Below are 27,532 nucleotides of genomic sequence, written 5' to 3' on the forward strand. Positions count from 1 at the left end.
ATATCTACCTAGGGGCCATATCTGTGCTGATCGTAACAGACGCGTTTTGTTAGAGTGAGTCTTCTGTACCTAGTAATATTATTATTCTGTGCCACCAGTGAACCTTATCGCTTTGCAATACGGTTTACGAATCGTCCTTATGTGAACGATGGTTGTTGCTTAGATAGAGTCCGTCTAAGGTCGTAAGCTAACTCTGCACCGGCTGAAGTGCCACTGTATAGGGTCATTGCGCTTGTTTTCGTCCACTTGACGAAATTTTAATATAAACCTTCATTGCTGCACACATTTGGACTTATTCCAATCCTTAATATCTAAACAATTTATCTACCTACAGTAGCAAATTAAAAATAAAATTTATTATTTTCTTATCCGTCAACTGGACGGAACGGCACTGGACGGTAAACTGACGCAATAAACCTATAGGGAAAAGCAATGTCGATCTTGAAATCGGAAATCGAACGATAAATCTGATTTGAGATAGTATGTTTCGAGATCTCGAGCGTCAGACGTTGGAGATCGAGATTAATCTCGACGAAATCGAGATTTGTCAAAGTAGGTTAGGTAGGTTAAAAATGAAATATTTGATAAATTCTTTAGAATACGCGCTAATCTTGGTTCGATTTTGCTTTCCTAACTGTAATCGACATATTTTCATAGGAATATGACATTAATTGTTGCACTTCCACACTCTAGTCCGCGCAGAGTTAGCTTAGTCCGCTCTAGACTTTTAGCCAAATGTAATGTAAATATTTTATAGCGCTAATTTTAGAAAATTGAATTGCTAGATGACAGTCATGTATTTTTTTTGTCGTCAATGCTGCTAACAGGCCGTGGCAAGTTGACATGTGGCAAACAACATTTGTTGTCTATACTAGTCTGTTGGCCAAAATATATTGGATTAAGTAGGTATTATTTATAATGTTAGGTAGATTTTATATGTTGTATCATGATTCATGACATTTATACATCCATAAGATTTAGATTTCTATTTATGCAATAAAAGAATATTGTATTAAAATATAAATATGTATTTTATTTTACATCTATCACTACACACAAAGATAATACAAAATACATTCACGACGGTGTACATAAAACTACCACTGAGAGTACTAGGTTATAGACTAACAGACGGCGGGACGTTTCGACGATCCGACGTGTGCAAACTTATATGTTATGGATGCTTATTACATATTATCTCTGTCTAACATATAGCTGCTTTCCTGTCGGTCCGTCGGAACGTCTGATCGTTGTTAGTACTAGTAGAACACGTTAAAGCCACGTCAAAAGATCGATTAAATAATGAATACTGTAATGTAATGTCTTTAACACACTGTATTGCCTATCGTTATAGACTTACGTCTACTATACTATATAAAAAAAGATGAAAGTGCAAATATATGTGCAATTTTTAGGCTAAAGGTAAGTTGTCTGTTATAGAAATGTTATAACCGATATAATAAATAATAATCGTATAGTCGGTTAATAATAGCCGACAATACCTTTCTGATTGTTAAATTTATATAACACGTACCTTTTTTAGCCGGAAAAGCGAAGGGTGTGATAAAAAAAAATACTGTACATACATATGGTGCTACTTTACAGCCCTAGGGCGGGATTAAGGACAATACGTCCCTTCGGTCGTGTCGCCACTCGTTGCGAATTTACTACTTTTTGCACTTCTAATGTAAACTAATGTACTATTTTTTTTTCATCTGGTCGTAAGATCAATTATTTCATCATAATATGACAAATTTATCTAATTAACAAATGTAAATTGATACTACTAGCGATGCTGTTCCGCCAAATAAAAATATACCTAAGTATAGGTATGGTTAAATAAATAAATATTAAAGTAACCAATTATAAAATTAAGGAACATTGATTAATTATGGCTAAAACATGGCAGTATCTAAAACAAAATTTCTTAATTCATTTTCACAGATCACATTGTACTTAAGTAAATCACATTATGAATTATTTATTTTGTTTAAAGAAATAGAAACTGGATATTAGATTTCAAATAAGAGAAGTGGCCTCATAACTTAAATAATTAAGAAAATACACGGCGACATATGTCTATTTCATAGACCTTAATGTTTCTGCATAATTACTATAAATTAAAATTTGGTCATCAAATCAGGTCGTTTACATCAAAAAAGTTGGTAATCAAAAGTAAGTACTAATTTTAAATATAAATTAATTCACATTTATTATAATTTATATCTAAAACTATTATCTACATTTTAAGTACTGTAACAGGCATATTTTAGGTAAACGCCCAAAGTAGAATATCACATGTATTACAAAATGTTCTGCTAGAAAGGTCAGACTTAAAATTTGGTTACATACCCTAATGATTTTTAATATTGTAGAAAAACCTATGCGCCATTTTTTTCTCGGGCTCTTCCGAGGTCATAAAATAAATATCAAACTATAACTAAGTAGTAAAAACCGAGCCCAAACTCCAATATAGTTAAGTTACATTAAGTCTATTGTTGTGAAGAAAGGATGCGTCCACTTTTAGCAAATACATCACTCTCTCAATATTTGGTGTATATTGAAGTTTGTGCTCAGGCCATATGTGTCGCTTAACTTCAAACTCGGGTAAATCCATTGGACCCTCTCAGCAAATATCTACCCTATTACGTTTTCTTAATACCAAAATCGCATAATCTGACAGATGGATTTACCCGAGTTTGAAGTTAAGCGACTCATATAGTATATTCGTAGGACATAATTATATTACGTATTTGGACATCAAAAATATTTCTTAATGTAATTGTAAAATATAACAATCATAATTTTCATCACAATAAATCACACGTGTACTCGTAGCGTAGTTTAAGTGAATCTTATAATTTAAAAAGTAAGATCATCACGAGAGATTCTAAAATTAAGTTCTAAACAAAGAGAGGGATTAAATAATAAAGTCTGCTAATCAATATAAAAACTTTGCTTCCCGTTGTACATAAAGTTTATTTAGAAGCATTTTGCTTTCCACTTTTATTATGACGACATGTAACAAGAGTTTAGGGATTCGCTCTGTGCATAACTGTGGCGCCGCCCTCAGGGTAAAGGAAACTTAAGCTATCTTACATTTTGCAGCTGACAAACATGCAGTATCAGTATATTATGTCATCTCAAAAAACGTTTTTTTTTTTATACCGGGCGTTGTTGTTATTTGTATTTCCCCCACCACGTAACTCGACCGTAGCAATAAAAATATACATATAATATATTTCTTTTCGAAAAATTTACTCTTCGAGGTTTTGTTTTACTAACTAAGTATATAATTTTTTAAGCGTTATATTTTGTTGATCATTGTATATGAATTTTATCTAACCATTTTCCAGGCCGCACCAATCTACTAGGTTTTCCCAATATATATATATATATATATTCCAATTAATCCAGCTTTGATGATTCATCTGAAGACAAGTCACATTTCCCGAAAGCGCAATCTAATCGGAATGCTAAAGCTGAAATTCTATTGAAAGAAAGAAAGAAAGTAAATACATTTATTTACGTCAACCAACCAACCTATTGAGGCGTATGTGGTTGATAAATCGTACATGGACAAGGGTTAACAAAATTAAAGTGGCGCCATCTACATTGAAGAGGAACGCATTTTTGACTAGATTGGCAGTGTTTATTATCTATCGTCTCTGGTATGTTTTAAGAACACTGGTAAGGCATTATAAAACACAGCAACGATAACGGTATGATCGTCTAAACACTCACAAACATTTATACAAGTACACATATAAATTACCTACCTATAGATGTTACCTTAAAAATCCGTTTTTAGTGAAAACACGTTTTCCCTAGTTAAAACTAGTTTTCCGTAAACTCGTCAGTGAAAACGAAACTAATATTTACCAAGGCATTTTGCAAAAGCTAGTTTTGACTGAAAAAACCCCAGTTAAAATTAGTATTCACCGATCCCTTACAGAAAACTAGACTTTTAACTAGTTTACGGAAAACATGTTTCAACGAGGGAAAACGTGTTTTTACTAAAAACGGGTTATTACGGTAACATGAATACTGAATAAATACCCATTGTAAAGTTTTAACCCTAGCTTGTACCTATAAGGCGAGATGAGATTCACTCAGGTCGTATTGTGGTATTTTCGACCGATTGTTTACTGAGCGATACCTATTTATGAGTAGGTATGTTTTCATATACCTAACCAGTTAGGCAACTACTCGTAGTAAAGTCTACATTATTATAAAAGGTATGCTCGATTCGATAAACTCATCAACGTCATCTTAAGCAGCCATTTCAAATTTAAGTACATTTAATAGGTAACTCGAAACGAAGCAATCAATACATATCGTTTCCTTTGTATAACATCTTAATTCTTAACCTATGTTTGTAAGGGCCACTTGCACCATCCCACTAACCCGGGGTTAACCGGTTAAATCTGGAGTTACCATGGTTACCAGTACAATTTGACATTGGGTTAACTTCTTAACGAGTTAACCCCGGGTTAGCGGGATGGTGCAAGTGGCCCTAAGTATGTTATGTTTAAATCACTTTATATAACCAACTTTGTTTTCAACTTTGCATGCAAAAGTTGGTCATATACATTAGTATTATCGAGGTAAGTATACAGTTTTCGGCAAGATTTGAGGTTTTACCCGTAACATACATGAACCAGTATAGTAAGTAATTAAGTATCGCACGTCAAACTTCGTAGGTAAGTATAGTTCGTTTTTTTTAGCATTAGAAAGAACTTGCAAGAAGGTAAGCGATCTTGACATGTCTTTTAATTGAAAAACGCTTTTTAAAAATCAATAACTATTACTCATGAAAGCAGATGAATATAAATGATCGTATTAGATTCATAATTGTTACATATTTGCCGTAACTTATTTTTAAAATGTGTTATTCAGTTAAAAGACACATCAAGATTGTTTACCTTATTTCTAATGCTAAAAAAACGAACTAGAATAAAGTACAATAATTGTACGCGAACAGCTAGATTCATTCACCAAGTTTGGACGCTTATATAAGAAATAAGTAGGTTAACAATTAGAGCAAAATAACGTTAGACAGGTTAGATACCAGGTACTGTTCGACGCTATATATCAAGTGAGACCTAATGTTACATGTTAATGCTTGACAACTATAACCACGTAATGTACGATGGTGCAAATTCAGATATAGTAATAATTAATAGCGTAGGCCTCGCTATTCATTATTACGCTTCACTTTATGCATTTTTTATTTCCGTACGGTCGAACGGTACGGTAACAGAATTTCTTAACCCTTAAACCATTTGACATTCCTTTCTAGTCCGTCGATTTCGAACCGTAAGTAATTATTATTTTATTTTATTAAACTAACGGGTCTTGTGTACAAAACGCTTGCTTAAGTTTAAAACGTAAATTTTATTTTAGAGATGCATTTTTGTTGTAAGTATGATGGCAAGTACCTTGCCATTATGAACTTAAGGGTTAATCATTTGCCTGTTGTACTCAAAAAAAGACTTTTAACTTCAAATACATAAGCTGTCCTTACCCGCCCTTGTATTTGGGATTGGACTCTGCCCTAGTGAACCTGAGGAACACCTGTTCTAGCGAGGTCTGCGTGACGGAGTAGTCCTCGATGGGGAGCTGCGAGCGAAGCCCCTCCATCACGTGGAACACCTGCCACCACGGCAGCCCCGGCTCTTTGATGTAGTACGTGTTGATGCCTAGGTACGATTCTCTGTAAACACGAAAGATTAAAATGTAATTTATTGTCTGGCCAACAACTTTTGTAGTAATACTGCCCTGCTTAAGCCTATGAGGGTTTCCGTGATCGAGTTTTTCACTAGATGACAGCACCGTGGCTAGAGGTCTAGCTGTCACAATCATAGACATAGGATTCGCTCACGCTTGACAGACAGCTTAAGTGTGCGAAAAGGAAGCCATCACTTATATGAACATCCCATGAGTGCGAAAGAGTCAGACTGCCAATGAGAAAACGTAACCACTTTTGAGTTTGACGACGGCCGCGGACGGCCAAGAGCGTATCACGGTAATTTTCAAATTGAAAAATATACACGGATTAGGACGAAAAGTATTAAATAAAGTAATTCAGTGAAGATGGTGTCTTGTAGTGTGCCGGATTGCAGTGTCACAGGTCCAAATAATCCAAGCAAATACTCATTTCAGAGGATTTATGATATTCCGAGCGAAATTTTCATAGCGATATTTTGTCAAATTAACAGCGTAAAAAGTGTAAGAAGCCGGTTTATACAGTTCATTATAAGTTTTTCTTCCGTTCCGTGCTAATATTTTATCATATTAGTCAATAATTTAGAATATTTTGTGTAAAAACATAAACTGTTAGTTTACGCTAGGGCTTGACAAAATGTTCATATGACAGTATCGATAACTTGTCGGTATATTAATAGCTATACTATGTAATTATTTCTTCACAAGACATCATTAAGATATTATCTTTTATAACCGACTTCAAATAATAACGATTGTTATACTTTTTTGAAAGTGTTCATGTTTGGCGTGTCATGATAACTTCACTTTCCAACACAGTAAGAGTTACATTAAGATAAGTCTGCAACGATTTTTATGGCAAACGCAGTGCAAGTGTTATTTACACGTCATAATGTCATAGAATTTTAGTGTTTAAAATAACACATTTGAAAAAGTAGTCGATAAAGCAATCAAACATCGACAGATTATTAATATGTTTTAACATGACATCACTATTTTTGATCTCACATAGACAATTTACGCACACACTTGCATTTCATTTTTGGTCGCACTTTTGAAGATTGACAGTTGTTCTTTGTCATCTAAATTCTATGGTCACAATCCACCAATCTCAATATTGGTGGATTTTGACAGTAGCTGTCAAAAAGACCTCTCGTCACGGTGCTGCCATCTAGTGAAAATGTCAATCGCGGAAACCCATATTAGCGGCATCTCAAGTGAATATGGAATACAAAATGTTCCGAAAATTCTTTATCAAAAAAATGTTTTTTCTTTGAGTGACCGCCATGTGGCTTAGAGAGGGCAGAATAGTAGAATAAAAAAAGCTGTACCCTACTCGTTTCTTTTGGGTTATAATACTAGCTGTTTAGGGTAGAAAAATGCGTTATGATTCTCTGACAAGCGAGTCTTGCCAAACTATAAGTGAAAATTGAACTAGTATGGCGCAGTATGAATATGAATCATATCAAAAGTTAACAGTCGGCGAGCAAGAAATTGGGACTTAAATTTACTTTACTAGCATTGTTATCGTTTCATAAGACTAGGATATAATACTCACACAAGAGTTATATCGTTGAAACGTTCTAATATTACGAAATTGATGTTTTCCAAGTCGGCGTTCCTTTGTTGCCCAGCTTGACACTTCACCACGAGTGTGTACCCTGGTAAAAAAACCTAAGTTATAATATAATACTTATAAGAGACTCGCTTTTTTATTGTGATATCTGGACTAATCTGCTCTTGCCATCCACCATTTCTCTTATAGACAAATCGTTAGAGACACACCAAATGTAAACCTTAACAACAACTCAATAAAGTCTATTTTACCTTGCGAAAACTTGCTCTTAAGATGCTGCAGTGATCCCAAGCAGTGCAGACCGCCGTTGACCATGACAGTGAGCCGCGAACAGAGCGCCTCGCACTCCTCCATGCTGTGCGACGTCAGCACCACGCTGCGCCCGGACCCCACCGCTGCGCTGATGGACGACCATACTAGGCGTTTGGAGGCTGGGTCCATGCCTAGAAATAATAGTTAATCTCAATAAATTCTAAAGCCAGTGAAAAAACGATCTTAAGGTTTTAAATTTAGAATCCAATTTTGATTTTCATTACTGACCAGATATCAAGACCGTAGGAACTCGGCAAGCAAGGGCTTAAAGCAAAAGCGGCTACTACATGTCTAGTCATTGAACGAATTGATAAATTCAAAATGCATTTTACGTCTCACAGTGTCATATTACTAATAATAACTTGGGAATAAAACGCATGTAACTCACATTTTTGGATTGCATTTTAAAGAAAGAAACGAATATTTTTTTACTAATGTTGAGATAAAATAATACTATCGAGCTTACCTGTTGTTGGTTCGTCTAAGAAGAGAAGCTGTGAATCGCCCATAAGTGCAACTGCAGTGCTGATCTTTCTTTTTGTGCCTCCACTGCACTGGTATACCTGACAAGGTGTAATTCTGGATTATTATAATGGCGCAGAAAATTAGAGATTTAAGACAAGCACATAAATACAATTATTAAAACTGGTTGCACTACCATGTGGGATAAAATAGGTAGTTATTTTCACCACACCAACTGGTAAAGGCTCTTTTGATTGTTCAAAAAATCATAAGAAAGTTGCATTTTATTCACATGTGAGGCAAAGTAATCAAATGCAAATTTTGTGTTGTTTCCTTATGTTGGCTAGTAGAATTGACTTTTAAATGATGATTTTGAATTATAGATATTGGATAACGTTCATTTGGATCTTATTTTAATAGTTTCTCATAAGCATCTGTCACTCATAAGCATGTGTGTGCAGCCGTTTGCCCCTATCCGCCAATCTGTCATTTTGACATTTCTGTTTGTTAGAAACATACAAAATTTAAAAGAGGTTTGTAAGAGGTTGCTACGTTTTATGTATAAGGGGGTACGTCTTTAACCCCCTTATTCATAAACGTTTACTCAAGTTGACAAACCTATAATAATTGTTTGTCCCTTTCCATCATACCAATACGTCGGAAAGGCACAAACGATTATTATCTGCTTGTTAAGTTTAGTAAACGTTTATGAATAAGGGGGTAAGTATATACAAACCTGTTTATCGTAATGTTTGGCGAACCCCAGCGCGTTGGCGAGCTGCCACGCGCGGTCGGAGCCGAGCCTCGTGGGGATCCCGCGGAGGAGACAGAATATTTGCAAGTTTTCGCGCGCGGTCAGGTTGTCGAGCAGCGCGTCGAACTGAGGGCAGTATGCTAGGAAATAAAACATTGTGTTATTAAGGCCTTCTTGTACCATTCCACTAACCCGGGGTTAACCGGTTAAACCTGGAGTTACCATGGATACCAGTACAGTTTGTCCACTGGGTTAACGGTTTAACCGGTTAACCCCAGCTAGGTTAGTGGAATAGTGCAAATGGCCCTAAGGGAGTCAACTGAAAACCTCGAAAATGACTCCTATGACGATCAATAGAAAAAACAAAATAAAAATTAAATAATTAAAGGAGATAATAATTAATATTCATTTTATAATACCTACACTGCAATAAAGACCATAAAAATTTTGAAAAATGCTATGTTACCCCAGAGAAAATTACTCGGACATCGCGGGTGATCATTGTTTTCACAGTGTGAAGACAGTGGCTAATGACTCAAACAATCAAACAATTCTTCGGAGTACTATTCAATGTCTACCTTACTGCACAGCCGTATAGTAACATCGAGAAGTACCTATCTGTCTGTAGACTTGTTGCAACTGCGTCTTGATGGATAGCCCGAGCACGAAGGCGTCTCCGCTGGATATTCTGACGTCGCCGGTGAGCATTCGGAACGTGGTGGTTTTGCCAGCGCCGTTGTTCCCGAGTAGCCCGAAGCATTCTGCTTTGTGTACGGCTGAATTACAAAAACAGAATAAGTGATACTATTAAATACAGATATACATAGAATATACATATTTTATGCGACGCGGATGTATATTATATCAATCATTGATTTATTTTTTGTAATGGATTGAACCGGTTGATTTTGAAATTACATCTTAAATTGTCAATCGTATCTGACAGATATCTGTGAGCGTAATCAAGAACCAGAGCCAATGCTATCTATATTTCAAGTATTTTTGCGATGGATCTTTGCTCAGTCACCCACAAAGGCAGAGCCTATTGACGGCGAGGATGTCGCCGTAATATTTATCGAGATCTCTGCAGATGAGACTGTCCCGACCCGAGATAGGAAAGTGAATGTACGCCCGCTCTTACTACACGTTCTGTCTATAATACGTACTTTGTCCGTAATATTTAGTGAGCTATCTGCAGATAAGATTGTCGCGGCTCGACATGGGAGACTGAACGTACACCCGTTCGAACTTGACGTCATACTTAAGTTCGTGGCATATACTCACAAAGGCAAAGCCTATTGACGGCGAGGAAATGGCCGTAATATTTAGTGAGGTCTCTGCAGATGAGACTATCCCGGCCGGAGATGGGAGAGTGAACGTACGACCGCTCGCGCTTGACGTCTTCGTCCTCATTTTCGTCGGGCGGCGGCGGTGGCGGGCTCGTCTTGTAGAATACCTACAATCAATGGAATAAATTATAGATTAACGCCCTTATTCATAAAACTTTACGGGCCTGATTTAGTTAATTTATCCCTTTCTTACAAATACATAATTCAATATGACAGATAGAGACCAACGATTATTAGCTAATTGAGGTTTGTAGCGCGTTTATGAATAAGGGGGTTTTTAGTTGGTCCCATACACCAGACACCGCATTATGAAGAGTCTACGAATACTCACGTTCAACTAAAATAGGGACTTTCATTTAGTCAAGTATTTCGCGTTACCGTTATTTTATACTACAATAATCGTTGTTTAAATCTTGAAAACTTATATCTATTAAAAACATCTTGGAAATTGAGCATGCGACATTTCTTAATGTGGACAAGAAAACATCTAGATAATAAGAATAGCTATTTTTCCATTCATAGTAATAAGTGGTAAGCGGTGTGAGCCACACATATTGTAGACATTATAGTAATTAATTTAATAAGAATTATTTGTAGAGGCTGTTTGTTTACCTAAATAAATTCAAACAAAAAATTATCGGCTTCGGTTTGATTAACCATGACATCGTTGACAAACTCCAGCTTCGCTGTTTGCGAAAATAATGTACCTACTGACCTTGTTCATAACTTCGTATTCCTTGAGAAGCATAATGGTGAAGACGAGCACCCCCACGAAGGCCATCATGAACAGATATCGACCGATTCCGGGCTCCGCCCAGTCCAAAAATGGATCGTCTTCAACTGAAAACAACCGATATAATATTATACCTTTATAGGGTTCCGTACTCGAAGGGTAAAAACGGAACCCTATTACGAAGACTCCTCTGTCCATCTGTCACCAGGCTGTATCTCATGAACCGTGATAGCTAGACAGTTGAAATTTTCACAGATGATGTATTTATTTTGCCGCTATAACAACAAATACTAAAAATATAATAAAATAAATATGTAAGTGGGGCTCCCATACAATAAACGTGATTTTTTGGGGTCTTTTGCCCTTCGTGCGCGAGTCCGACGCGCACTTGGCGGGTTTTCATTTTTATTTCTTCTCGCCACATAATTAGACAGATAAAGACAGTACTCTACTGCGTCCAGGAATAGTTGTAGCTGAGTTAAACCTCATTCGAGTCTCAAAGACTTGACGCTTCTGTAGCAGTAAAAAAATTCAGAATCTGCTGACGCCCTATTGGTACTATTTTAAGGAGCTCAAAGGGTAAAGGTATAGGCCAGGGCTTCTTCAAAAGAACTTACTACAACACACGGTGATATTCAACTTGCTGCATAAGGTGTGTCTCGTGCAGTTGTCTATGTTCACGAATTGGTCGCAGAGCGCGTCGCACGCCGTCTGCGCGAACCCTGACATGCTCATGTCCCTGGAAATCAAACAAACTTTACAGCTTGGCAAAAAAGAGTACAAATTAAAAAGTGGCAACACTGTAGTGTCGTCCCGTTTTTAACTGACTTCCAAATCTCAAAGAAGGAGGTTATCAATTCGGTTGTATGTTTTTTTTTATTTTTTTATTTTTTTTTATGTTTGTTACTCCATAACTCCGTCATTACTGGACCGATTTTGAAAATTCTTTTTTTGATTGAATGTATATGCATACAGATTGGTCCCGTTTTTGTCAATACCCAGTTCTGATGATGGGATCCATGAGGAATCGAGGGAACTCCTCAAATCTTAAAGGCATACACATAGTGATTTTTGGTTTTTTATCAACGAATCAAGCATATACATCCAAAAAAGTGACATTTGATGAAGTGGAACTGCTGATGATGATCAGAACGGAACTCTTCAACGACGCATAGTTCACGGTTGGCGATTTGTCCTCTTCGTTATGTTTGTTAAGCAAGTTAAGTTTTTAAGCCACATTTTTGTCAAGCTCGAGTTCTGATGATGGGATCCATGAGGAATCAAGGGAACTCCTCAAATCTTAAAGGCATGCGTATAGAGATTTTTGTATTCACATCAGAAAATCAAGCATTTTCATTAAAAACTGTCGCATTTGATGAAGTGGAACTGCTGATGATGATCAGAACAGAACTCTTCAACGACGCATAGTTCACGTTTGGCGATTTTTCCTCTTCGTTATGTTCGTTAAGCAAGTTAAGTTTTTAAGCCACACTTTTGTCAAGCTCGAGTTCTGATGATGGGATCCATAAGGAATCGAGGGAACTCCTCAAATCTTTAAGGCATACGTATAGAATTTTCTGTATTTTCATCATAAAATCAAGCATTTACATTAAAAACTGTCGCATTTGATGAAGTGGAACTGCTGATGGTGACCAGAACAGAACTCTTCAACGACGCATGGTACACGTCTGGTGATAACGAATTTCGATTTTGACTTGGACTGGGACCCGGACTCGGACTCATACCCGGACCCGGACCTGGACTCGGATCCAGATTCGGACCCGGACTCGGACCCGGAGTCGGATCCTGACTCGGAACCGGACCCGGATCCGGTCTGGGATCCGGACACGGACACGGACCCGGCCTCGGACCCGGACTCGGACCCAGACTCGGACCCGGACTCGGACCCGGACTCGGACCTGGACTCGGACCCGGGCTCGGACCCGGACTCGGACTCGGACCCGGACTCGGACCCGGACCTTGGCCCGGAAAACCACTATGATACCTTAACTAAATAAACCACTATGATTACCTACCATAAAATGTAGGTATAAAGTATGATGATGCCAATCTTACTACCCCTCCCGCTTAAACCCCCGTACACCGCACCGCATGCGCCATTAAGTGGGTTAGGTTAGGTTTGAACTGCGATCCTCACAGAACCGAACAAGGGTTAGGTTAGGTTGAAACTGCGAGCCTTACAGAAACGGAATGCTACTTGAAAAGTGGGTTTGATTAGGTTCGAACTGCGATCCTCACAGAACCGAACTGCTATCTGAGAAGTGGGTTAGGTTAGGCTAGAACTACGACCCTTATGGCTCCTCTACACGATGGGCCAACGCCGGCCACTCCAAGGGACGCATTTATGCGTTAGAGGGAGCAAGTAATATTGCTATCTCATTCTACCGCAAGGCTGCGTCCCTTGGAGTGGCCGGCGTTGGCCCATCCTGTAGAGGAGCCATTACAGAAGCGAAATGCTAGTAGAAAAGTGGGTGGTTTTACCTTCGTTTCTACATATCTATTTTCTATATATCTATAATAAGCTTTCACCGGCCCCCAAAGAAGTCGGTTTTTTTTTCTTAAAAATTATCTTATATAAATTGGTTTGAAAGGGACGACACTCCAGTGTTGCCGCTTTTTAATTTCTACTCTTTTTTGCCAAGCTGTAATGCAAGCAACACAAAAAAAATGTAGCCATACGAGATACCTAACGCACCATGTAGTGAATTGTTTGATTAAAATAATACCATTGAAGTTAATTGTTATGCAAAAGATTACACAAGATTAAGCTAGTGACCACCATTTCGAATATTGTGATTTATGGTCGGATTGCGTGCGATCTCTAAATACGAAGTCCTGATCGGAACTAAAAAAACTCTAATTTATTGGATAACCTAAAGCCCTTCTTTTCAGCTTAAAAAAAAACAAACACCAGAAACGCTGAAGATAAAAAACGCTTACCTCAAGCTTCTACATAAGCAGTAAATTGGCAACACGGAGAATATCCAATCAAACAAGTTTGCATAGAACGGGCTCCCCACTTCTGGCAGTCTCAGCACCTCCGTTATGAGGAAAGGCATACATCCTGAAATAAGCGTTTTGATTAAGCATAAAGTAATTTAAGGTAAAAGCAACGAAATTATATCGCGGCAGACCCGTTTGTGTAATTAAATATAAGCATAAAGGTTTGACTGGGGTTGGAGAGGGCGGTCATAGTTAGATAAGGCGATGAAGTATGGCTAATTTTAATGTAATTTGCTAATTTGACTCTGCTATGTAGTCGGTCGCCTCGCCACTGCTTTGATATGCCATACACTAAGTGCCAGTTGCACCAACCACATTTAACAGACAGATCAACGTGAGCCGGCGCGCCCCGGCGCTTTACTATGAAACTTTCCATACATAAAAATGTATCGAACTCTTTAACGATACAAACAGTTTGGTGCAACCGGCCCTAAGTGCCGCCAGTTGCACCATCCGCACTTGACAGACTGATCAACATCACCCGGCGCGTCGCGGCAGTTTATTATGAAATTTTCCATACAATAAAATTTTAACAATGAGAAACAGTTTAGTGCAACCTAAGGCGAATATCATTTAGAGGAAACAAACTAATGGATGCTGTCAAAAACTTATTTATATTTAAAATAAAGTACGGGGTTTAAAAAATATGAAATATTTACCCGTGAATACATTAAAGAAGCACATTTTTGAAAACCCCGTAGCGGCCGCGTCGAAGCAGAAAGACGCTGCAAAGTGTACAGGTATAATTCCCAGCGAAAATACCACGAGAACTAACAGCACTCTTCCTGCAATTAGAGAATAAATAAAACAATAAAAAAATGCCAATATCAAACATTTATAACATAGGTTTTTATAGAAACATTTCTAATTATAATAGCAAACTTACATTGTCGAAACTTGACTATGCCATTGATCGCAACTATCGGAGGAAGTAATATGTATTGATGTTGAAGTATTCTGTGTAACTATAACCAACAACACCAATAGGTATATTGGTAGTAGGGTCGGAGTGGTATGCAAATAAAATATCCACATAAAGATATATTTTCCACACCGCAGCTTAGCGAAGTGCGATTTAGAAACAGAAGTACTAAACAAAGAAGAAATACGTACGAGGAATGTGTGATGCGCTGGAAAAGGCAAGATTACTTATCACTTGCCTATTTAGTTCAACTGGCGCAAAAAGAATAACCTCCTGGTAGGACGCCAGAGTGATGATGATTGAAGATGGATGGTACAGTCATCAGCAATAGTATCTTACACAACTAGGGCCGCAAAAATATGTGACACGTTCTTATTTGGAGCGCAATAAGAGCGCGTCATATATTTTTGCGGCCCTAGTTGTGTAAGATACTATTGCTGATGACTGTACGAGTAAGTAGCCATATTCATACATATCAGACGATGTTTAGATCCTCTTCATATTTCAAAAGACTACCAATCATATCACTTGCCTAATTCCTGTGGCGTGGATAGCGTAACCTCCTGGAAGCACGCCAGAGTGATGATGATGGTGAGATGGATGGTCAGTAGCCATATCCACTCCCATGCCAAAGCGCAGAACCACAGCACGGCCGGCCGCACGCCCGAGACGCGCTGGAGGAGCTTCGCACCGCTTATGCGCTCCTGGTATTTCAGAATATTTAATAAGTATTTCTATCAGCATAGACTGGCTAATATTTAATGTGCTCGCATATATTACGTGATAAAAACTAGATAAAACACATAAGTTTACTTATTTTGCTAGATTTAGGAGGTGTGTATTACCTTAATCACAAAGAGCACCAGAAACGATGCAACGAACGCCATACAAAATCCCATATTGAATGCAAATTGAAAACCCATAGTCCCACCAGTGGCCATCACTCTCAGCTGCAACAATAACAATAGGAAACTTTAATACACAGCCGGAACCCGAACTCTGTGTTTACGAAGACCGTGTCGGTCGTTGGGATGGAAAGTTTCATAGTTCTCTTCTGAGTGATGAATTGATAATGAGTCAGTCAATTGTAGTTTGTGCAACAGGCCTATATTTGATTTTATAGCTGGTGAAGCAAATCTTGTCAGTAGAAAAAGGCGGCAAATTTAAAAAATGTAGGCGCGAAGGGTCATTGTCCCATAGAAAATTTGAATTTCGCGCCTTTTTCTACTAACAAGATTTGCTTGACCAACTATATTTCCTCAAATTGCGAGTGGCATCTAAACTTACAAGATTCTCAATGCTATACGGTAACGGATGGTTGACGATTTTCAAAGAGCTCCCGGGTAGAGCAGCACGCATCATGGCATCATCCACGTGTGCGAGCGAGATGGCCGAGTCGTGGTACCCGTAGTTGCTGAACCAGCAAGTGATGGAATCGGGCTCGAACGTTGCGCCTATGACGTTCTCGTAGTGAACGCGCTCGGGGTCCTCTCTACTCTGAAAAACGGTAACCCTTAAACTTTTACAATTTTATTACGCGCAAAAAATACAACTTTTCTCTTATGGCACGCGGCCAAGATTCCAATCGCTTACGCTCCGTAACGATCGAAACGCAACTGTCACTGTCGCGCTAATATGGAAGAGTGATAGAGAGACATAGTGCTTTTCGTTGTCGAAGCGATAGCGATTGTAGCCTTGGCTAGGCCGGCTGTTCTCTAAAGTGTCATTCTATGGAACTTGTTAACTATGTAAACAAACCGCCATATTGAAATTGTCTCTGAATGATGAATTTACTAGTGACTTTTGTTTACATAGTTAGCAAGTTCCATAGAATGACACTTTAGATAGAGTTGATATACCTATTACATATAGGTATGTAAGTAGAGTTAAACTAATCTTAAAATGCACATCGATCCATATATCAATGTTTTTACGCTGACATATAGGTAAGTGTATCAATTAGTGGAGTGTAGGATACGCGATGAGGTCACATTTGTATTATTTCATTCGAATCTTCCTTACAATTTGGATCTAGATTGAATAGGATTGTAATGGCGCGTGCATTTTAAGAATAGTTTAACTGTAACAATAAGAAGACGTACCAGCTTTAGATAGTAACGTCCCATATCCATCGTTGCGATGTCATTATACGACATGCCAGGGTACTTCGATCGCTTGAAGTAATCTTTGTACGCGTTCAGAATTTTTTGGCCCATACTATCAGCTTCCATTTTAGAACTGTACGATATCAGAGTCTGCGTTTTCTTAAACCCACTCTCCAAACTAAGCGTCAAAGGAGGCAAAGAACGAATAAAGTTCCAGGACCTCGCAATAACTACTGATAGACATATGTTGATGATTGGTGATATAATTTGTATGAACATTACAAGTTTATTCCTGGTCGAATTGTATGCTAGCTTAAGAAACATGGCCTTTATGTGGTTTTTGAGCAATTTGAATCCTCTTTCTTTCTGTATCGGTTCTGTATCTAAATCTGAAATAATGAGTCACAGTTCAAGTTATTTCACCCACTAAAGCCCCATTTAGACAATTCAATTTGCATGCAAATTTTCGTTACATTGCGGTATTTGGTCAATCGCATTGCAGGCAAGTTCTTGAGCCGTCTGAATGGGGCTTAGTAATAATTAAAAGTACATGCCAATAAGTAAGAGCACTGAGAATACGAGTGACTTTGCAAACTTACTGTTTTGATAATGTTTGTCCATAGGTACTATAGCGTGGTCATTATGCACGTTCTTGAGATCAATAGATGAATTTCCATCCGTTTTTTCCGCTCCCACTCTGGAGTTATTTAAATAAATTAGTATTAGAACTCAAGGAAAATTGGAAAAACTCAATGTCTCGCAAGTGAGAGTGAGTTTTTCCACTTCTCCTTTATTCTAAGAATTATGATATCAAGCAGAAATGTCTCCATACGAATGCATACATTTCTGCTTAACTTAATGAGTAGGTATTCTTTTAATAAGTGATACAAGGTTGCACATTGTAACTAAGTACATATATACGGGTTTAATTTTTAATAATTTTTTCATCACGCTTTATCGAAAAAAATCTTATTTCATGCAGGTGTACTAAAGGACAAAGGCCTATATTGTTCCCACGGGAGTTATGGATTGAGAATATAAAAGCGATAACTCCCTAGGGAGTTAGGTATAGCTTTTTTAATTATGTCACTATTTCATATGAAACAAGTAGTGTATAATATAATATTAAAAGTAAATAATTAGAGCAATTTAATAGCCGTTTATGTATAATATTTTTTAAACATTTTTCAATCGTGGCTTAATAATAATGCCGGTTGGATTTGTGCCTTCACTGCCTTTGATGTCTAACCTGTCAAAGACTGACAATATGGCGGACGAATGATGGTAATGTCACCGTATTTAAGAATTATGTATTTCGCTTAAAATTTAGTTTTTTCTACGCAAGTGTTATAAAAAATATTGTGTGAACTCCGGGGGTAAGAATATTGCAAACTCGGTTCTTTAACCTTTTGGCCGCCGGACCTAGTCCGCAAAGACGCTCACTCACACGCCAGAGTAAATTTTAAGTAAACAACTAATAAAAAGTTTAGGGATTGCAAATTGTGATATCGATATTTACAATTTATGGTAAAAATCTTCTCAATTTGGCTTTGTTCTTAACCAACTTTAATTTATTTCGAGAATGCCAAAAATTAACATATTTTTTACACACGACAATGTTAAAAATAAAGGTCTTTATCATTAAAAACAACCACTAAACAATATCGATTCATGACGTAATATCACCGCACTAGGCTCTACGAGAAGTCTTGTATACATGACAACGGCGCGCATGGACTGCCCGCAGTGCAGACCGACAAGGACCGTTTCCGCGCGGATTAAGTAATAATAGTCTCTAGATCAACGGCGTAAGCGCTTGTCGGTACATAAACTTTATAAGCGTTAGGTTAGAGCCGCGCATCGTGTGTCGATAATATAAATGTATCGGAGCTGCATTGGGGAAAATGACACGTGGGTTGAATTGTCAATGAGTGAAGAACAATAATATTGGAAAGGGTGGGGATCAGAAATGTTCGGGAATGCATGTTTCACATTCGACATGTTCCTTAGAAGAGATTGTCAGTTCCCGTATTACACTCTCCCTACCATAATAATTTTTCGTCATATTCAAATACATAGGTAACATTCTCATAGTTAGGCGACACTGACTAGTCCGAGCGTCCGCCTGTAGGTACCATTCTTGTGCGAAGCGGTCACTGCAGGGTATCACTCCCCACTATACTGCAAAACGTAATTCAAGACCAAAAAAAGTACGACAATGTTGCCATTGCAATAATTTGTTTGTAAAATAGTAAATTCCTTTTGATAAATAATCACGCTCAGATAATTTATTCCTTAGTAATTTTACTCCTACTATTTAATATAGTACTTTTATTTATTTATTTGTACATAAATACAAGACGCGCTAGTAAAAAGTGGCAACATTTCTTACTTTTTTTGGTCTTGAATTACGTTTTGTAGTATACACTATCATCTTAAAATGAATCATTTGTTCTGCAAATAGACCACAAGGACAGATTTACTTGTCTGACTCTACTATGGACAGCTGAACAAGTTCCCTGAACTCCAGCTACAGTTATGCCTGTCTCTCTCTCGTTTAACGTATTCTAGTTACTAGTTATCACCAATTGGCATTTAACAGGTGTTCAAATGCTTAAATAAAACCAGATTGGCCACTTGATATTTAATTTGAATATTCTCTAGAGAAGCAGCGGATATTCGGTTACTATCCGGTATCCGGCCTATCCGGCCAGTATTTTAATATCCGGCCGGATACCGGATAGTGCCCTATTATCCGGTCGGATATCGGATAGTGCCCTATTATCCGGCCGGATACCGGATAGTACCATTGCTTGATTTCGGAGTAAACAAATTGGATTTAAGAAACAGTCACGGTCATAATCGTACTTGTTTATTATTTTAAAACAATTTAGAGATTCCACTGACTTCGAACTCATTTCGAACCTAGAAATGTGTCCGCGCGAACGTTCACTTAGAAACAGGTCAAAACTGCAGAATGCGCACCTGAATAACCGAAATGTAGGTGCAGCTCCGCTGACCGAATATTCGGCGGCCGGATACCAGATATTCGGCCGATGGTCAGGCCGAATATCCGGTATCCGGCCAAACAACTATCCGTTGCACCTCTAATATTCTCATATCGAGTTAACATTCCCATCCCTAGCTGTCTTGTATACAAGACAACGGCGACGAGGAACATGAAAAACGTTGAAAACTGGGGCAATTTTTTTGATTGCCTTATTATAAAAGAATGGATTTATTTATCTGCTTTGAATGCAATTATTTTAAAAATCAAAGACCTAAAACATTAACACGAGTGTAAAAAATACTACAATTGATGTTTTTTCACATTTACCGAGCGGTTGAATTTGTGTCTTGTATACAAGACAGCGGCGCCAGTGTATCGTTCTATCGTTGTCTTGTATACATGCCAACGGCGGTCAAAGGGTTAATTTCCGGAATAAAAACCCTCGTCTCCAAAATTTCACTTACTTCATAAAAACTTCTTCAAGGCTGGTGACCGAAAGACCGTAGCTCGAAACTTGCAAAGCCTCTCTTCTCTCCTCAAATTGTTTCAGCATTTCAGGGAACTTGCTAACATTTTCGTTTGGTAGGATATACGTTAATTCGGAACCTGAAATGTTTACATGATACCTATAATTAAAAATATTACAAGAAATCGACCGAATCATTGTAAATTTAAGATTATAATCGGTCTTTATTAGAGGCCTGCAAATTTCTGTGCATATTTATATGTCTAATTTTGATAACAGTACCTGAACGTAAAATGAAGCTTAGGTACCTAAATTAAATAACATGATTACGCATTCTACAGAAAAAATGTATAGTCACTTTGATTAGCTGAGTCTATACTGACTCGGCACTAGATCTCAAGGCCACGTGTGTTAGAGAGGAGTTAGGGTTCATTTAGACGATGCGAGAACTCGCATGCGAGTTTCATTCATTACATTGCGGGTTTAGATCGGCCGGTTGAATTGGTCGTAACTAACTGTCCGCAATGTAACTAAAATCGCACGCAAGCTCGTCCGCCGTCAAAAATAGCCCACTCTATTGTATAGAACGACTGTATTTCACATGTTACAAAGTAAAGCAAAGAAATAGATAAATCTGTTACCAGATAATAATTATTATAGAATAATCATAATAATACAATATTAAAACTAGAAATTAAATAAAAATACAAACTATAAAATATACTTACCTATGTTAGAGTTTTCCTTAATATCCGGTATATACTGTTTGAAGAAACTCGTCACATTGTCGACGTTGCAGTTCTCGGCCTTCACAATGGTGAGTTTGTAGCCGATGCCGTAATGTTTCTTCAGGAAGTATGGCGTGCCGTTGCACTGTAGTTTACCACCGGCCATGATGGCGATACGGTCGCCGAGGACGTCCGCCTCGTCCATGAAATGCGTTGTGAGGATTATGGTGCGACCTTTTAGAAGAAAAAAAAATATAATTGAGTTGATTAGAACGCATACAGTAGCTGTGTACCGGAGTTTTGTACAAACAGCAACACTCCTAACTGTATTTATATCGGTGGACTTTATTACAAAAGGCATAAGGTCTACCGATAGACAGTGTTTACTAAGTGTGGGCGATGGTATGTATAAGAAAGGTTATTTGGAACAAGTCTAAAAATAGAAATCGGGACAAATCCTCTAGTAGATGTTTGTTTAAAAGTACGCTTTATGTAGCTAGGACTTACTATTGACTAGTTTCTAGTCACCAGGATATAGGTATTTCAGGGTGAAAATGCCTTTCTGACTATAGAGAACAATCGAAAATGACTATCCCATGTGTAAACGAAGCCATACATGGTACTTAAAATGTCCAACTCTATTGACTCCCATTAAAGTTCAAATTTAAACAAATCATTGTAATTTCAGTAAAGGGTAACTATAGTAAGTTTTACATTTCCCAAATGACCTATAGGATAATACTGACCTTTCTTTTCTTTGAGCAAGAGGTCCCATAATCCCCGCCTGGCGGCCGGGTCGAGGCCCGAAGTGGGCTCGTCTAATAGGACAACCCGAGACTTCCCGCACATGGCGGCCCCGACTGAGAGTCGACGTTTCTGTCCGCCTGATAGATTACTTGATAATGTGTCTTTCTGTTGAAAAACAATTTATTTAGTTTGAATTTACAGTTCATGACGCAAAATCATCGAGTAACCGTCATTCACTTGCGCAATATTCTTAAACTTTATTTTAATTTAGTATGTATGTATTTAGTATGTAGTTTCGAGAACGCAACTTGTCCACATATTTAAGTACAAATCTTATGTTAAAACCTACCTTGTCTTCTAACTCCAACAGCTTAACAAAATGATCAACTTCGCTATTTAACTGTCTAGCCGACACTCCTTTTAACCGGGAGTAGAATATGAGGTGTTCTTTGACCGTGAGGTCCGGAAAGAGCACGTTGTGTTGTGGACAGATGCCGAGCGACTTGCGCGCCTGCTCTGTCTCTGTGACGATGTTGAAGCCGCTTACTGTGGCCGTCCCTGACGTTGGTGGCACGGTACCTGTTCGTACATTTAGAGATTAATATCTGGGAGACCGAGCTTTGCTCGGAAAACATAATATAGACACTCAAAAATACGCGTTTCCCAGAGATAAGACATAGCTAGATCGATTTTGTGCCCCCGGAAACGATATGGGCATAAAGGATTTTATGCCCATATACTAAATATCATCGAAATCGTTAGAGCCGTTTCCGAGATCCCCGAAATATATATATAAAGAAATAAATATACAAGAATTTTTGTTTAAAGGTATAAGATTAAAATGCGTCTGAAATGTCTGGATCTGGCGAATGCGCCGTACAAACGCCAACAGTTTTTGAGGATTAGGAGACCTTTACTCGTTGCAATAAAGATTACGAAAGATCATTTAATTTGTCGACGATTATAAATAATGGTAGGCGACTAAAAACACGTTATTTGACTTGTCTTCAAATGAATCATTAAAGCTGGATTAATTGGAATATATTTGGATTTTTCGGGAAAACCTGTAGATTGGTGCGGCCTGGAAAGGGGTTAAATAAATAATAAGTCCATCTTAAGGCCACTTGTACCATTCACTAACCCGGGTATAACCGGTTAAACCTAGAGTTACCATACCATAGTATAATTTGACACTGGGTTAACGGTGTAACCGGTTAACCCCGGGTTAGTCGGATGGTGCAAGTGGCGCTTATACTCGTACTTTGTTCCTTGGTGTTTGTTGTTAGTATACTTGAATTGTTTGTATAGTGTGAAGAGATTTTATTATTTACCTACCTGTCAGCATAGATATGGTTGTTGTTTTCCCAGCTCCATTATGTCCTAATAATACAGTGATTTCATTTTCGTATATTCGCAAATTTAAATTGTCTACTGCTTTTTTTCGTCCTCTAAAAATTTTTGTAAGGTTCTGAAAGTAAAAATAAAATCACTTGAATAAATTGACTCTTTGATTCTGTGAAGGTTAATTTGAATTGCATAAATGCATAGAAGTTATTTATTTTTTGTTAAGAAGATTCCTCGTAAAATATATTAGCATTTCTTTCATTTACATTTCTAAGTGTTTATTATTCAAAATAATTTTAACTCTCATGATATATTTCGATTATAATACAATCCGCAATAAAACAGTGAATCATATCGTATCATGGTTTTCTACTATAATACTGTAAATCAGTGTCTCTTGAAGTCTTGGTATATTAAAAAAAACAGCCAAGTGCGAGTCGGACTCGCCCATCGAGGGTGCCGTGCTTTTTAGTATTGGTTGTTATAGTGGCAACAGAAATACATCTGTGAAAATTTCTTGCTATCACGGTTCATGCGATACAGCCTGGTGACAGACACACGGACGGACAGCGGAGTATTAGTAATAGGGTCCCGTTTTTACCCTTTGGGTCCAACTGAACCCTAAAAATGCTTAATATTTAGATGTTCTCTATATAATGCTAATGTGCCAAACGTATCTTTGCAGTGATATATGTTTATTCAGATTAAAAAAAATGGAAAATCAACATTCGGATCACTCACCTTAATATTAACTGTGGGTACTGCATCAGGTTCTTCGTCGTGAACCACTTTCAACAACGCGTTCTTATATTCCGCATCTGAATTATTAGCAAGATCTGAAAAAAATAATATTTTCATGACATATTTGTTATAGATAGACGATAATTAATACTACAAACGTATTATTAAATCATTTTCATTGTCAATGCTGAGCGATTTTTCCATAAAGCAAGATGGACTTGATGTGATGTATTTACAAGCTACACTAGCGACCCGCCCCGGCTGCGCACGGGCGCAATTTGTTACAACAACAAACAGACAGACGCGGCGGGGGACTTTGTTAAGGTGTAGTAATGTGACAAAATAAAGAAAAAATTACTACGGCTTATTACATGTAATTCTTAACTTTATAGATAGCCACACACACACACACGCACATCATTCGGCGTTGCCCTCTACACTCTTTCTCTGGCTCTCCGGAAGATCTGTTCAAGTTAACATCCGACGCAATCTCGTGGATCGGGTCCCTGAATGTGGACTTATAATTATAGTTATGTAGCTATCTATTGTAAAAATGTTTATGTATATGCGCCATACGATTAAATAAATTAAATAAATAGATAGCCATTACCGCTAAATTTCGAAACTGAACATATAAAAGTTTTTCGTACATTCATTAGATACTGTTTAGTAATGAATATCTAACGCAATTTATGAACAAACGGTTTGACACACGCTTCGGTATTCAATGTCACACCACGACATTGATATTTGATTTATTATTGAAACAATAAATCATGAACTTGAAGAGGGTCACTTTTGTGTAAAATAGTCTGTCTTTTACAATAGCCAGGTACAAATAAATCTCGTAGGTGGATTCCTCTCACACAGATAAAAATAGTGGATATAAGAAATTCAAATTTAAAATGATGCTGGAAGTTTCATATACAGTCAGCTGCAGTGAAAAGGTACCCCCCTCACCCCTGCATAGAAGTTTGTTGCAAAGGTGCTAAGCGAATAGTATTGCAGACTGTACGCGACTGTTGATGTATATGGCTTTCTATGCTTCAATACCTATAACTGAGGCGGGGGCAGATGTAAGTTCTTCCTTTCTAGCCATATTTCTATGTAAAACAGTAAAACTTTTACACACTATAAATAATAGTACCAGGTACAGAAGACTCGCTCTCTAACAAAACGCGTCTGTTACGATCAGGACAGATATGGCCGCTAGGTGGCGACAGCGCCTCGCGCGGCTTATTGCTAGCCACCAAAATTGGTGCGGAACGGATGTACTTTTAGCTACCTACACACTACAAAAATGGACTTACCTGCAACTTTGATTTTATTTGGCACCCAAAAACTTTTCGTAAAAGGAAAATACCACGGCATGGGCACTCCATATCTCCCCGGTATTATTTTCTCCATGTACATAGCAATCAGCATGTACAATATTGTGTCCAGGACTAACATTATGGCCACATGGCCAGGCATGAAATCGTCGTGGTAAGATACGGGTTTGAAGAATTCGTGCCACTGTAAACCTGGATAAATAAATAAGAATATGTTAATATTATGTACACAGTAAAACAGACGGAAAGAGGTATTAACTATAACAAAAAAAAATCGTCAATATAACTCTTTGCTAAAGGGAAAAACTGAAATAAGTTATGAAAATCTATACTTATCACACAACATGATAACAACAACATGTGTCGCTATTGGCGAAACATGTCGCCAAAAAATTCAAGTGAGTGAAACCGTTGTCGTATAAACAATTTAAAATATGTCTCACGAAAGTTTAATATCGACTTATCACACAAATAGAGAAAAATATGTAGGTAGTTGAAATTTCGCGTAAATTCCATTAGCTCCGTACACAGACAGACAGAGGGGTACATTCATATATAAGTAGAACTATAGGTAGGTACGTAATAGTAGGTAACGCATATATGTATGCAAACGCGTCATAATTAATTACCTTCATCCTTAGTTACAGTCGGGGTCAATTAAATACCTGTTAAGTATAATAACAGCCTATTCGTAGAAGTTATGTAATATGTATATCCTATGATCACATTTTATCGACTCGCGATGCGATAGGTAATTATTTTTAAAACCTATCGTATGATGTGTCACACGATAAAGTTTGTCTAAAATAAGTTTCTGACAACATATACATTTTTAAATAATTAAAAAGCAGCTACCTACACTTTAAAGGTGCTTTCTCAGAAAATAAAGTGCTTGAGACAAGCCGACAGACATGACAAAACTACAAAGGTTCCGTGTTTGCCATTTTTACAAACCAAACGATAACAACCAAAGGTTTGGTCATATGTTGTTAGTATGAATTTTTGAAATTTGCGTCTTCATACGACGATTCTTAGTAAATAATCGTAAAGTAACGTTATTCTAAACACAGCAATTTACTAAGTTGCCAAGTAACAAGGCAACAACAAAAACGCGAAGCAAGGCCGTACAGTATTTAGACATAAATCGTTGACTTGAAGATGATCCGACTGTCAGGCCAATTCCAACGTACACTGACGTCACTGACATATATACACCGTGTTGATTTCAATTATTTGGTTGAGTTAAATGTAATGCCCGTGTTACAACAACGCTATATTATGCTACATTTAATTACTTTTTAAACGTAATTTTTTTTTTCCAAAAACGCAAAAAAAATTTTTTTTTTTAATCAACTATGCCATTTAGTTCTCTTAAACGTAGGTACTTAACCATACGCCGAAGTTAGCGGAATTCAATAAAAACACGGTGTATAATGTCATTAAGTTATTGTGCATTTATCCCGTAGGTACTTGTCCGTAAATGTATTGGCGCGAATGAGACGTACGAACAGTAAATAACATCATGAAGATATCATTCTGATGTCACTATCCGTTCGCCGTTCGGTGTATTTTTGTCTATATGTTACGCGTGTCACAATTAATAGGCTCACTCGATTGAATGTCATAAACCTAAAGAAAACGTGACAAAGCACTCCATTGAGCCTATTATGTCCATAGCATATGTTTAGTGATTAACTCCTGCCTAATTAATTATCTTACTCAAAGTCAATTCATAAAAAAAAAAATTGACATTTTATTGTTTTACTGATTTTTTAAACTAACAATGACTTGCATTTTTCCATTTATTATATTATCAAATAATTGTCTCACTTAATTTGCAGTGAAATAAACCTTTAAAAAGAGCAAACTAACATAAACAATTCCCCATACTTGGCCCCTGAATTGAAATAGCTATTAGATGTTCAGCATTCACAATAAAATAACTAATTAATTCCATTTGTGATCCATCGAATGTGGGCGTATCAAAGAATGACATACAACATCAGATAGTGGTATCAACTCATCGTTATTGAGCGGTTCGCAAGCCAAACAGTTTATGATTGTAGAAGAGATTGTCTATGATCAAACAATGCCGCCTACTTTGACAGCTGAAGTAGATGGCGGCTGTTAACCAGGGTTATTACTAGCGATCGTCGAGCAAGTCGCCGAATCTACTTAAAAACTGCGCATATTTGATGAAG

The 27,532-nt window shown here is 37.4% G+C and overlaps 1 protein-coding gene across 3 annotated transcripts in view; it reads right to left on the reverse strand.

The window, feature by feature from the left end:
* Window positions 1-1,977: 1,977 nt before the first annotated feature.
* Window positions 1,978-27,532, reverse strand: part of LOC134667307 (phospholipid-transporting ATPase ABCA1-like) — a 35,634-nt gene continuing 10,079 nt past the window's right edge. The window contains exons 9-32 of one of the 3 annotated variants that reach the window (XM_063524652.1): window positions 25,311-25,523; window positions 24,001-24,095; window positions 23,251-23,383; window positions 22,265-22,494; window positions 21,915-22,080; window positions 21,169-21,402; window positions 20,439-20,580; window positions 17,564-17,661; window positions 16,962-17,353; window positions 16,147-16,356; window positions 15,705-15,809; window positions 15,388-15,563; window positions 14,597-14,718; window positions 13,875-13,998; window positions 11,531-11,652; window positions 10,896-11,020; window positions 10,147-10,287; window positions 9,863-9,893; window positions 9,446-9,607; window positions 8,814-8,971; window positions 8,082-8,178; window positions 7,555-7,746; window positions 7,286-7,388; window positions 1,978-5,716 (exon numbers count right to left, since the gene is read on the reverse strand). In XM_063524652.1, coding sequence (XP_063380722.1) covers window positions 5,524-5,716; window positions 7,286-7,388; window positions 7,555-7,746; window positions 8,082-8,178; window positions 8,814-8,971; window positions 9,446-9,607; window positions 9,863-9,893; window positions 10,147-10,287; window positions 10,896-11,020; window positions 11,531-11,652; window positions 13,875-13,998; window positions 14,597-14,718; window positions 15,388-15,563; window positions 15,705-15,809; window positions 16,147-16,356; window positions 16,962-17,353; window positions 17,564-17,661; window positions 20,439-20,580; window positions 21,169-21,402; window positions 21,915-22,080; window positions 22,265-22,494; window positions 23,251-23,383; window positions 24,001-24,095; window positions 25,311-25,523 — 3,764 coding nt within the window. In that variant the 3' untranslated portion in view covers window positions 1,978-5,523. Of the gene's footprint in view, window positions 5,717-7,285; window positions 7,389-7,554; window positions 7,747-8,081; window positions 8,179-8,813; window positions 8,972-9,445; window positions 9,608-9,862; window positions 9,894-10,115; window positions 10,288-10,895; window positions 11,021-11,530; window positions 11,653-13,874; window positions 13,999-14,596; window positions 14,723-15,387; window positions 15,564-15,704; window positions 15,810-16,146; window positions 16,357-16,961; window positions 17,354-17,563; window positions 17,662-20,438; window positions 20,581-21,168; window positions 21,403-21,914; window positions 22,081-22,264; window positions 22,495-23,250; window positions 23,384-24,000; window positions 24,096-25,310; window positions 25,524-27,532 lie in introns of all 3 variants that reach the window. The other 2 variants (XM_063524651.1, XM_063524650.1) reach the window with 2 other exon arrangements.

The sequence above is a fragment of the Cydia fagiglandana genome, chromosome 9 (assembly GCF_963556715.1).
Source record: "Cydia fagiglandana chromosome 9, ilCydFagi1.1, whole genome shotgun sequence".
Taxonomy (NCBI): Eukaryota; Metazoa; Arthropoda; class Insecta; order Lepidoptera; family Tortricidae; genus Cydia; species Cydia fagiglandana.